The sequence below is a fragment of the Plectropomus leopardus genome, chromosome 13 (genome assembly GCF_008729295.1).
Source record: "Plectropomus leopardus isolate mb chromosome 13, YSFRI_Pleo_2.0, whole genome shotgun sequence".
NCBI lineage: Eukaryota > Metazoa > Chordata > Actinopteri > Perciformes > Serranidae > Plectropomus > Plectropomus leopardus.
This window is the reverse complement of record NC_056475.1, coordinates 24,469,879-24,483,405: the sequence shown is the minus strand read 5'-3', so window position 1 is coordinate 24,483,405 and position 13,527 is coordinate 24,469,879. Positions and strand designations below refer to the sequence as shown.

Here is a 13,527-nt window from a genome sequence, read left to right as displayed (position 1 = left end):
GGGTTCAAAATGACCTGAAAAGTTACAGTCTCTTTCTGTTAATATTCCTCCACCACAGCTCAGTTAAGACACACCGTCCGAGGAAATACAAGAGTTATTTTCATACTGAAAAGAAAGTAACTGAAAAATACCCACTTCTTGATTTGAACTCAAGGGGGTTAGATCTCATACCCTGTTATCTTCAGATCAATCCCCTATGGGTTATTAAATTATTAGTTATTAAATTAAATAGGCTCCAAGAAAGGATCAGTGCATAAGGAATGATGCCAGAAAGCAATATTAGCTCTTTCATTGTACATACGGGCATGCGACAAGTGTTGTAAGACTTGAAAAAAATGTAAACCTATCCTTCTAAAAGTGGAAAAGCATAAATGGAAATGCTAAAGATTAAAATACCACTATAAATATCTAATTCTGGCTTGGTTATCTTGGGTAGAGTAAAAATAAAAATGTATTATAATGACCATTTATCTACTAATTCCAATATTTCTCTCATAAATATTTCTGTTATAAATTATCATTCTTGCTTCAGTATCTGCTGCAAGTTGGATTTTAGGAATTATGTGCTGGTGCAAGATCTTTATCTGAAATGAGTTTTTACTCAATGAGATTTGCATAAAAATAGGGCTCGATTATCTGTGACTGAAGCATCTTAAACCCTGATGACACCTGGTGAGTCAGACATTACAAACTCATGCTTTGCAGCAAGACAGTATTCAAAAACATGATATATTTAATATTTTGATGGTCTTATTATTATTATTCTTATTCTTCTTCTTCTTCTTCTTCTTATTATTATTACCCGTATTATTATTTAAAACACTGAACAGAAATCTGCAATATATCAATTTGTTGAAATAGTGCAGACATGAATAAGCTTATTGAGTTTAAAATTTTCATTCAGTGGTAACACATCAATTCGTGTCGACGAAAACGGAAATAAAATGGTAAAATGATAATACATTTCTGATCCACACTTCAGCTTTAAACCAGCTGGTGGCGGTAATACGTAATTTTGTGTTTGTCTACCGCCGCAATAATATCAAGAAGAAGACGAGAGCGGAAGTGGTGAAGGGGAGGAGGAGCGCAAACACCGTCCACGCATTTTTATATTAAGGTATTAATGTGCACCCGTGTGTTGTATCGTTTCAGTGGTGGAAAGCGGTTGTTCTGTTGTTAAAAAAAAGACTATACAAGTAAAGTCTCTTACATTAAATGAATAAGAACTATACCTTTCTCGTTAGCTAATGTGACGTTAGCCTATTAGCTAATGTTAGCTAACCCATGCTAAAGCAATAGCTCTCCCCTTTGTTTGGACTCGAGAAGCCACATATTTATCCCAGCACACTTTACAGGTTGTTTTACTCAATTTATATTGTTTTTGGACGTCCCCGTTCCACACTATGAGTAACTGTTTTTTTGTTTTGTGCAACTTGAGAAAGACGTCAGCCGTCTCTCTGTCAGGAGGCCATCTCAGTATCTTTGTGTCCTCATCTTTTAGCTACTGTTTCCCCCCATGCAACTGCATTTCTCTACAACAATTTGAATAATCAGACCAAGGAGTACAAGTAAATGTAAATATTGGAATGATATATGACACTAACTAAACGAGCTAAATGGTATTTTCTTCTTTAAGTCACGGTGCTTGCTCGGTTATAGGCAGTCATCATCTAACAACCACGAATGTCCACAAGTTAAGACTGTCTGTAAATTACAATGACTAAGCTCATAGTCTGGTTATCTATAATTCTGTCATACTACACTGTAAGTTAATTTTTTCTTCTTCCCTCTTTTCATGGAGATGGGAGACAGTGATGATGAGTATGATCGCAGGAGAAGAGACAAATTCAGACGGGAGAGAAGTGACTATGACCGGTCAAGAGAGAGAGAAGACAGACGCAGAGATGACTGGAACGACAGGTAAGAAAGAGAGATGTGGAGAGGACTGTTAGTCAGTCAGATTCAGTTAAACCCTACGCCAACATTTCACATAAAAAAAAAAAGAATCTAAATTATATCTGTCTGGTGTTTTCACACTGAGTGTAACTAAATTTGGATATTTGTTTAATCTCATATCTCCTCAAATCAACTTTCCAGAGAGTGGGACAGGGGCAGGGAACGGCGCAGCAGAGGAGAGTACCGGGATTATGACAGAGGTCGTAGGGAGAGATTCACTCCGCCCAGACACGACATGAGTCCTCAGCAGAAGCGCATGAGAAGAGACTGGTGAGATCAGCTGCAACACAAATGTACAAACTTTAAATGGATTTCTTGCTGTTGTGTAAACTGTTTTGTCTTTCCCCGGCAGGGATGACCATGGTGGAGATCCTTACCGTGGAGGATACGACTTGGGTTATGGTGGTGGAGGAGGGCCCAGCTTTGGTCCACCACAGCACTGGGGCCATCCTGACCTGCACCTCATGCAGCCTCATCATGGCATCCCCATTCAGGCGAGGTGAGAGATGTGATCAGCATTCATTGAATTATGTTTTACACGTCTTTGAGAATTCAATAAGAACTTCACAATATGTCCTACAGCTATTAGATTTGTCTTGTCTTGATTGTTAACCCTTTTAACCCTATGTTGCAAATTGGTGCAATATCTGTCAAAAAAACAGGGAAAAGCAACAAATTGCAAGAAAATAGTAGATTTTCAAAATCTAGGGAAAAACTATGTATATATATATATATAATTGCATACTTAAAATTATGTTACAGAATTATTTTAAGCACTTTTTCCAAGTCATGTTGCTTTGTTTTTTTTTGTTTTGTTTTTATAACTTTCTTTTTTGTTTGTTTCTCGTTTTCCTACATTTCTTGTAATTTCTTGCTAATTTTAGGGTTATTTCTCCTTTTGTTGCTCCTTTTCCCCAAGTTTTTGAAAGAAATCAGGCAAATTGGCTCAGGGTTCAGGGGGTTAATGTATGTTATTGCCTTTTTAACAAAAACATGCTGGCTTAGAGATACTTAACATTTGAAAGTAAGAATTAACACATCAAAGTATGGGAAAGTAGTTGCATGCAAAGATATAGTCTGTAAAGAAGATAAAATGAAAAAAAAAAAGAGAAAAAAAGAGAGACGAGAGAGAGAACAAACACACAGCACAGTCGCTCATCGTACAACAAATGCATAAATTATAAAAAGCCACTATTTTTTCTTGCCCTTCCAAAACTCCATCCGACTTGTCTCTCTTCTCTCAGGCTCGGTAACATCCATGACATGGATTTGGGTCCACCTCCTCCCATAATGAAGAGCTTTAAGGAGTTCCTGTTGTCCTTGGATGATTCTGTGGATGAGACTGAGGCAGTCAAACGCTACAATGAGTACAAGATCGACTTCCGCCGGCAGCAGATGCAGGACTTCTTTTTGGCTCATAAAGATGAAGAGTGGTACGATCTCAGTTGTCTTTACTAATCATGAATATGCATAGATTTTAATATATTTGCACTATAGTCATTAATTTTGTTGAACTATAATGTATAGTTATTTAATCTATGATTGCCGTCGCCAGATTTTGACAGCCTCTTTTTTGGCTTACATTTCATAATTATTTTAGATGAAAACCGCTTTAAAATAACAGTCTAATAGGTTGGGCCTGGTCCTATGGTGGGTGTATTGTGGGGCATTGAGGTAGTCATATTTATTTGATGGCTAATAACTCAGTTATTTGTTGTAACTGACTGAATATCATACCTTCACTTAAAGGAGCTGTGTGTAGGATTTAGTGGAATCTAGCGGTGAGGATTTCAGACAGCAACCATCTGAAACTTCTCCCATGTGGCAAGCATGAACTCCTGCTTAGGATTCCTTCAGTCTGTCTTATACAGGACACGAGCCCAGCACCTGCTAATCTGTGCTCATATTTTTTTCTCTGATAACTTGATATGATCCAGATGTTCAGGGGGTCTTTATCAGAAGCTAAATTATCCACAGAAGTCTCTCCCTCACCTAAACGACAGACCTACGGATCGTAAAAACACTGAATAAAGCAGTTTCAGGTGAAAAATCAGCTGTTATAGATGCTGTTTGGTTTGTCACTGAGGGCTGCTGACTTAAAAATGCAAATAGCTCTGTCTAGAGCCATGGTTTGGTTTGTCTGTTCTGGGCTACTGTAGAAACGTGGCTATCTCCGTTGACGAGGACCCGCTCTCCACATAGGTATAAACAGCTCATTCTAGGGTAACAAAACCCCAAACATTCTTAATTGCAGGTGATTATATACTAGAGAAAACATGCGTATTATATTATATTCAGTTTCTGCCAATGTTTTCCCCTAAATCCTACACACTGGTCCCTTAAGCCTTTTTGACACATTTCAGGTGCTTGCTTAAATAACCCAAGTGCAGTCCCGCCCATGTAGTAGGACCTGGCCCACAATAGAGTTTGTCACTAATGACTTTTGTCACATTGAAGTTTTTAAGAGAAGAAAATCAACCCAAATTCAACTTTAGTGCACAAATGATTGTTTATGTGATCGTAAATGTGTTGTAGGAGTTTAAAAAGGGGGTTTCAAAGGTGCTGATAAAACCAATATCTGACGAAATGAAGACAGACAAGAAGTATACCCATAACAGTGTATCAGCCGTCCCATCTTCTTTATGTTGAAAAATCTATAAATGCACACCTCTAAATTGTATTCACAATCACTTAACAGTAAGATTGAAGCACATACTGTCATTATCATTGACTGGGTTGATTTTCCTCTTTGACCTTTATACCTCTCCAGTTGTATAATGCCTGTTAATGCTTATTACACTTATTTCACAGGTATCATGCAAAATTGTTTTGTTTTGCCATAACCCATTTTTCCTCCCTTTCTACTACTACGTTGACGACGTTTTTTTGAAGATGAGAAAAAGTGGAACTCATCAGCAAGAATCGGTTTTAGACAGCAAGGGCATGCACTGCGCACAATGCAGTTGCTCTTAGACACACAGTACCAGGGATTTTAGATAGACAGTCAAGTAATCTTTCCGCGCGTAGAGATTTTTTTTTTGTTCTTTTCTGCTTTTTCTACGCTACTTTCTTTTTACATTCGGATCAAATCGAATCCCAAAATTTGTGTGCAAACAGACACACCATTGGGGTGAAGTGGAGCGCACTATCACAGAGGAGACCCTCTCTCTGTATTTATTTGTTAATAAACTGGCTGAAGAAAAGGTAACTGTAGTCCACTCAATGATCAACATTTTGAATGTGAAATTCTGAATATGTGATTGCTTCATTTTATAATCTCTCTGCTGTGTTTTTTCCTTAATTTTGGGGAGTTAATCTCAAATTTACAAACAATGTGCAGTAATTTATCTGTAATAATCACAGAGTCAACACATGCACACACTGAATGACCTAACACAAGGACTAGGCTACACAGAACACAGTACATTTACTTACATTTTACTGGCTGAAATTGGCATTTTGAACTTTTCCCAACAAACATCAGCATTTAAAAAATAAATTGAAAGTAAATCATGTTTCTCAGTGTAATCGTATGACACCACAGTTGCAACGTGGATATATAATATGTATTTGTTCTCTAACTTTTACATCCCGTTCATCCCAACCCCCGTCATTCCCTCCCCACTTTTTTGTGGATCCCGACTCTGGACGCAGGTTCAGGTCCAAGTATCACCCAGATGAGGCCAGCAGGCTAAAGGCAGAGGCCCACAGTGCCCTGCGCAACCGTCTCAATGTCTTCGTGTTCCTGATGGAGAACAGCTGGTTTGATAATGTCTCCCTGGACATTGAACAGACCCCCGCCATCATCAAGGTTCTGGATGCAGGTGAGACTAGACTATTCAATTTTATAAATATTGAGCCTTAAAAGTCATTAAATAGTTTAAAATTTGAACTTCTAAGTTCTTAATTACCCCAAACACTTCATTTACTTTCATGTATCCATCTTTTACTATCTTTTCGCTAAAATGAGTCATGCTCTTCTGCGTGAAAGTCCACATTTCTGATGTAAAAAATCTTTAAACCTACTGACTAACCCAACACTGTCATTTTATTTGACTTGCACTTGCCTGTTGGCAAAATGTAGACTGCAATCACTGTATGCCGACATAAATCCAAACTCTGCACTGGGCCACACATAAGCTTTATACTTGCAATGCTTGACTAAGATTCTTAAATTTGGTCAAAATGATCTTGAAGAAAAATCACAAAGAGGTTAGGTACTGACTTCACCTTAGACCAAGCATCATTCATACTGGGTGTCAGTCTGGATAATATGATGGACAGAAAAACGATTAATCTACTAAGGACTCTGCTCTTGGCGGCAAAAAAATAAATTAAAAAAATACAAAAGCTGCAGCCCCCCCAGCATGAATCAGTGGAGAGACGGGTTGAAAAATGTCTTTAATATGGATAAATTACAGAAATGGTACAGTTGAAAATGGACAGGTTTAGTGAACAATGGTCCCTTATGATACAGGTGATGCCAGAGCTCTAGTTACCTCCTTTTTTTAATATAACTTTTTGTGTGTATTTTTTTTTTTCTTGTTTGTTTTATTTGTTTCTCCATTTCCTTTCTTTTGTTTTTGATTTTAACTGGGGTTTATATTTTATTTCGTTATTATTGTTTTATCAAACATTTTTATATGTTTCTTGTTCTTTTTTCATTGGACTGTAAACAGTAAAGTTTTGAGTATATGCATAAAAAATGCATAAAACTCACCATTGAAGTTGTACCTTAAGTGGTTTAAAATGGGCACGTGAAGACCAAAAGTGTGATAAGTAAACTTTATTGTAATGATCTCCTATTTGTGTATTCTATGTATAGTCTTTGTGTTAAATAAATAAAGAGTAAATAAAGGTCTTCAAAGCATTAAATTTAAGTGTCTGATATCTGTAGACACCCTGATAATTACTACTGAACCTAAAGGTGAGGGTGGCCTGAACCATGTACCTTCTTGCTTGCTTTCAGCCGTGATAAAGATGGAGGGAGGGACAGATCATGACCTTCGCATCTTGGACATGCCGTCTGAAGAGGAGGAAGAAAGGGAGAAGTTGGCATCTGCTTCAGGGGGTGCAGAACCTCCCAAGAGAGAGGATCTCAAAACCTCGGACGGTGACCGCAAACCCACAGTAGAGAAAAATAAAAACGATAAGGTAGGTTTTGTTCTCTGCCAGTCTTTGTCAGGCATTAGAGAGTTCACAGTGTTGTGTTGGTGACGGTAAACTGTGCCACAGGAGGAGAGCGACTCTGCCAGCACAGAGCGAGCTGCTGCGACAGAAGGGGAGGATGTGAAAGAGGAGGCAGAGAAAGAAGCTGCCAAAGAAGAAATGCCTGAACCCAAGAAAGTAAGCGTCACTTCCATTATTGAAATTAATTGCTAACAAGAGACAAAACCAAATAGCCAGAATTGTTTTCATTTTCACTCATCAGCCGAGAAGAAAGAGGAAGCGCAGCGGAGACAGCGATGATGAAGCCAGCGCCTCGGAGAGTGACTCCGACTCGGATTCAGACTCAAATTCCAACTGCTCTGATAAACCTGTGAAGAAAGAAGAGGTAGAAGACAAGGATGAGGAGGAAGAGGAGGAGGAGGGTGAAGGTGAGGATTCAGAATTCCCGTTTTTTTATGTCCAGAAACACCGTACAGTGTCTATATCCCCACTATTGATAACTCATCACCTGGTCATTCCCACCAATTTGATATCCCCCACCTTATGATGAAGAGGAGAAACCGAAGGAGACTGCTGGGGAGGACAACACAGAAGAAAAGAAGCCCAAAGATGACTCCCCCAGGCCGCGTCCTCTCCACAGGACCTGCTCTCTGTTCATGAGGAGCATCGCTCCCACCATTTCTAAGGCGGAGATTATTGCTGTGAGTTGAACACAGGTGGCGGTGTGTGACACGGGAGATGTCGATTGACACTTTGTTTAAACCTAATACCATTTTGTTTTTCTCTCTCAGCTTTGCCGGCGGTACCCCGGCTTTCTGCGCGTTTGCTTGTCTGACCCCCATCCAGAGCGCAGGTCGGTTAAAAACAACATTCCTTTAATTTCTCACACTGAAAATGATGTTTGTGGGATTAACTCATTTACACATTGTGCAAAGCAAGAGACTACTCACTGTTAAACGAACCCTGTGCTCTTACAGGTTTTTCAGACGTTGCTGGGTGACGTTCGACCGCAGCGTCAACATCAAAGAGGTCTGCTGGAACCTTCAGAATATCCGAGTAAGTGTGACACTCAGCTGTTGACACTACTGTCACCGCGTGATTTTGATATGGAGCATAGAGCTTCACAACGAGACACAGAGGTATTTTGTGTCAAAATGATGCAGCCTCTGATGACTTATCTGTTTTATTATCTATGTGTGGACTTTTCACCTGTCTTGTGTTAGCGAATCGTAGGATTTTATGAATTTGTAAAGCATTATGTTCGACTCTCTGTTCTTATTTAAAATGCATGCTTTACCACACTTATCTAAATGAAATCATTGATATTTGATAAACAAAAACATCTTAAATATATGGGAAATAAGTGAAGTACTTTGCACCTGTTTTTATTATTAGCTATGACAACAGAGCCGGTATTGTTTACACCTTGTGTGTCTATGTCCATGTGTGTCGTCATGGCAATATGTAGTCGTGTAGACACTTATTTTTGCAGGAACTACCCCAGACGCAGTATTGAGTACTTTGCCACGTGTTGATATGTGTGTGGACACATTTTGTCAACAGGGTGATGTCACAGTTGTGTGAGATACAATCATAAAACATTACAGGTGTGAGGTTGAGTAGTTGAGATCACTATTAAGGCCGAATTCAAAGATGGGTGTGGTCTGATGTAGGGGTGAGAATCACCAGAGGCTCCACAATACGATATTAGCACAATACCGCGGTCACGATACAATATGTTGCAATTTTAAACATAAAGCAACATACTGAGTATTTTAATAACACATATAAGGATATACTGCAATTCATTACCCTTTTTCAACTGTAAATTCTGCCTCCAAAGGAAAATTTTGTCAATACTAGTTTTATGTAACACGGTAAAGATCTAAATTTACAGAACATTCTAAACTTTTAACTAATTTATATAATTTTAAAAATCGATACATGGGGTCTGTGTATTGATACGATAATGCTACATAAAATATTGCGATACTATGGTATATGGATTTTTTTCCACCACCCCCATACTGAGCAAGGGCAACAGAAATATGCCCCTGGACCACATTGGTTTTCAGTCATGGGTTGGTGCTGCTGCTGGTGTGATTCCCTCATCAGATGGTCTCTAGGTACTTGTATAATTTCCTAAATAGCAGTAGAGGTCGTTAAAACTCCTGTCTTACTCTCTTACCTTTCACAGCTGCGCGACTGTGAACTGGCACCAGGGGTGAACAGAGACCTGGCCCGCAGGGTGCGTAATATTAATGGCATCACTCAGCACAAGCAGGTGCTCCGCAATGACATCAAGCTGGCTGCCAAGCTCATTCATGCCTTGGATGAGAAAGGAGACCTGTGGAGCATCAAGTCCCTGGAAGAGAGTACAGAGGTACTGCCCTACAATTTAAACAGACTGTTCCCAGATGATCTTGTAATATCTGAATTATTCATTCACACGTGGTTTGTGATTTCAAAAGTTCCCAGCCCAGAACCCCATCTTGAAGAACATAACCGATTACCTGATAGAGGAGGTGAGTGCTGAGGAGGAGGAGCTCCTGGGCTCCGGGAGTGGGATGGATTCTGAGGAGAGCGCCAAGGAGGGAAACCCAACAGAGACGACTGTGGAGAGGGATGACAAACTAGCCAAGGTTTGACTCTCGCAGTTATGAGTAAATTCTTGAATTTACATGCAGCGCAATTAGCCTTTTTGTAACATAAGCCATGTATTTGTAATGTTTAGTAATGATATACTTTACACATTTTACATCTTAAAATTTTTACAATTGGTATAAAATTGAAGCTTAATGCACATTTAAAAAAAATATTTCTACTTGTATCCTTGATACAGTGTTTATCATTCAGATGTTAAAAACTGGATAATTTAAAATCTTAACTTTCAGTCTTCGTAAAGTTTCTTCCTCATCTACCTCGTTCTAGGTTTTAGATCGTCTGATTTTGTATCTGCGTGTTGTGCATTCAATCGACTACTACAACACCTGTGAATATCCCAGTGAGGATGAGATGCCGAATCGCTGTGGCATGATCCATGTTCGAGGACCCATCCCTCCTAACCGCATCACACATGGAGAAGGTCAGTGTTGTTCCCTTATTTGTTGTGTAGCATGGATGAATGCAGTCAAAAGAAGACACGTTCATACATGATAAAATATATTTTACTGTTTAGCTTTGCTTACTTGTTTTTAAATGCATCTTTTAATCACTGTATTAATATTGGCTGAGTTTGGACTACAGTTTTCTATCACCTTATCGTGGCCACAGGCTCTGATGCAATTTTGCTGCACTTTCTTAACAACTTAACACGTAACATCTTAGATGTAGTAGAGCGGACACCCCATGTACAGAGGCTATGTCCGTGCCACAGCTGTTTGTTTGAAACTTCAGTCCCTTTGCTGTACGTCCTCTCCTCTCTCTCCCCCTTTCACACTATAGCTGTCTTGTGAATAAAGGCCACAAAAGCCCAAAAATTAATCTTTAAAAAAGCACACAAGAAAATATGTTTCATATGTGTGTAACACTTCAGTGCACAATGAACTGTACATATATACTATTTATCTTTAATGTAGATAGAAAGCTGCAGTATTATGTAAAGCTTTTAAATTACAAATATGTGGGAAAAATACATTTTGTATAATGACACGGTGGCTTGATGAGTTTGTGTCCCTCCCTATTGGGTGCTTAAAAAACTAAAACCATATGTATTTAAACTTTCCTTATAACCTTCCCACCTGTCACAATTTTATGCTACAGTGCAACAATGGCAGAAGATGATGGAGGAGAAGCTGAGTCCATTGTTCAGCTTAAAAGAAGTCTTGTCTGAGGAGGAGGCGAGGAAGATGGGCCGTAAGGATCCCGAGGAGGAGGTGGAGAAGTTTGTAAATGCCAACACTCAGGAGCTGGGGAAGGACAAATGGCTCTGCCCATTAAGTGGCAAGAAATTCAAGGTGAGATCTTGTAATACAAAGTAATTAGGACTAGAGTTGGGTATCGTTTTTTTTTTTTTTTTTAGTTTTGCTTTGGTCTTAAGGATTGTAGCATTTATTCACTAACATATAGCCCAAACTGTTCTCACTCTGCGCTGTTGTTTATAACTTCATACTCTCTGCTCTGGTCGCTGCAGCCCCAGTTAGTGGCACACACCAGCAGACACATGCTCTCTTTTTCTCTCTCGGCTGCACACTTGCACAGTGTGGCACCGTAACAAGGCCCCCAAATTGGCCTCATGATTCAGTGTGGAGGTACCGCTGGTGCAGGAACCAGTGCTACACTGACACTGGGTTTCGTTACCCAGCCCTCGTTAGGACAGCATAACATGATGAAGTGATGAAATGTCATTTTGTCAAAATCTTTTGACACGTTTTGATGATTTTGTCGCTTGATTCTTGTGATGCTTAGACCTTTCACATTTTAAATTATTTCAAGGGTCCAGAGTTTGTACGGAAGCACATCCTGAACAAACACGGGGACAAAATTGAAGAAGTGAAAAAAGAAGTTGTGTTCTTCAACAATTTCCTGATGGATGCCAAGAGACCTTCGCTGCCAGAGATGAAACTTCCTCCTCTTCCAGGCCCAGGTCAAGCTTGACACAAAATGTCTACGAACTCAGATATTCATAATAAAGGCTTTAGTACTTCAGCAGAGACTGGCTGAATAAATGGATCAGTTCACTGCTATTCAACCAGGACTTAAATAATGGACTCATATATTTTACACAATATGAATTCTTTTTCTGTGTTTGATTTTGTCCTACAGGTTTGCTTTCTCCCAGCATGCCATTTCCTCCTCAAGGTCCTCAGGGTCCAATGGCATTTGGACAGCCTCGTCCCCCACTGATGGGCTACGGTGGTATGTTCTCTGACTGCACTTTCTTAAAATTAAGTGGAAATGTAAGTGTCAATCAGACCTCTACTTTTGAGTTGATTTTGAATTTCTCATTTCTACAGGCGGACCTCCTAACCCCCCTTACCAATATGGAGGAGGCAGAGGCAACTACGACAACTTCCGTGGACAAGGTGGCTACCTGGGAAAGCCACGCAACCTCAGGTGAGACCACTGTACGTGTGATCCTTATTTTGCCATGAGCCGTCTCCCTTTTCTGCTATTGGAAAATTGTGAACCTCTTTTTATGGTCATTTATTTTCTTCTGTCTTGGGTCCGTCTTTTTCTCCTTGCACCCTCGATCATCTCAGAATGTCACGCGGCGATCCACGCAACATCATTGAATATCGCGACCTGGATGCACCAGATGATATGGACTTCTTTTAGAAGGTTCACTTGGTCTTTTCAGTCTTCACTCTTTGGCAGTGTTGTGTTCTTGTTTCTTCTGGTAATCATTAGATTTTTTTCCTTTCCAAAATATTTCATTTTGTAATTATTGCGCGACAAGAACAAACTTTTGATGTAAACTGGTTCCTCAATAAAGTTGTGATCAAATGATATTAATATGTTTTTAATGATGTATCAAATAAAATTCAATTGTGTTACTTAAAGGAGATCAGAGCAACCTGATGAAACAGAAAAACAGTCAACCCAAAATCAAAAATACATGTTTTTCCACCCTACCTTTTTTGCCATTTATCAGTCTGGATTGTTTTTAGTGTTTTTATGTGAGTTGCTGTGTTGGTGATGTTGGCCATTATAGGGATGCATGTTAATATTAGCAGATATTAGCTTTAAAATGAAATATCAGAATTGGCTAATATGCTGATTTCTGCAGATATAACAATCCATCCTATATATATATATATATATATATATATATATATATATATATATATATATATATATATATATATATATATATATATATATATTTTTTTTTTTTTTTTTTTTTTTTTTAATTGACAAAGTGAACATGTACAAAACATCAAACCTAAGTTGAAGAATTTTCTTATTTTGCACAAATGAATATTGCATACATTTAAAAGTATTGTACTTTATGTCTATCTGCTGGTGGGCCATCATGATGAGAGTTTGCGTAATATGAGGTGAATTCCAGTACAGAGGAGACTCGATGATCACTAAAATCAGGTGGGGAAAAAAGTGGATGTATCAGTATGAGTTATTGACCAGATGAGTTGTTATATAGCGGTATATCGGATATCAGCAAAAATCCAATATTTTGCATCCATAGGCCGTAGAGATGTCTGCTTTCTTTCCAATATAATGGAACTACAGCGCTCCTGGCTTGTGCGGCTCAAAGCACTAACAAAAAAAGAAAGAAAGAAAAAAGTTGGAAAAACTCACAGTAATGTCTTTTTCCAGAAATCAGGACCTGGTTACTCAAGATTATCCACAGACCTTGTGAGCAGTTTCCTTTCTTTCAAACTTCGTCATTCAACCGCATCACTGTGCAGAAGGAAGCGTGCATCCACTCATAATAAACTCAAG

The 13,527-nt window shown here is 38.9% G+C and overlaps 1 protein-coding gene across 2 annotated transcripts; it reads left to right on the top strand.

The window, feature by feature from the left end:
* Nucleotides 1-1,033: 1,033 nt before the first annotated feature.
* On the top strand, nt 1,034-12,575 carry srrt (serrate RNA effector molecule homolog (Arabidopsis)). 2 transcript variants are annotated; one of them, XM_042500014.1, is made up of 20 exons: nt 1,034-1,117; nt 1,802-1,920; nt 2,098-2,226; nt 2,309-2,455; nt 3,201-3,389; nt 5,611-5,780; nt 6,926-7,110; nt 7,192-7,302; nt 7,388-7,553; nt 7,678-7,826; nt 7,917-7,978; nt 8,103-8,181; nt 9,323-9,508; nt 9,597-9,767; nt 10,057-10,210; nt 10,888-11,081; nt 11,560-11,710; nt 11,890-11,982; nt 12,081-12,180; nt 12,327-12,575. In XM_042500014.1, the coding sequence occupies exons 2-20, from the start codon at nt 1,802-1,804 to the stop codon at nt 12,400-12,402; spliced, it is 2,631 nt and encodes an 876-aa protein (XP_042355948.1). In that variant the 5' UTR covers nt 1,034-1,117; the 3' UTR covers nt 12,403-12,575. The 2 variants fall into 2 exon arrangements, with proteins under 2 accessions (XP_042355948.1, XP_042355949.1); XM_042500015.1 differs by having other exon boundaries at nt 12,081-12,191; nt 12,327-12,416.
* Nucleotides 12,576-13,527: the final 952 nt, after the last annotated feature.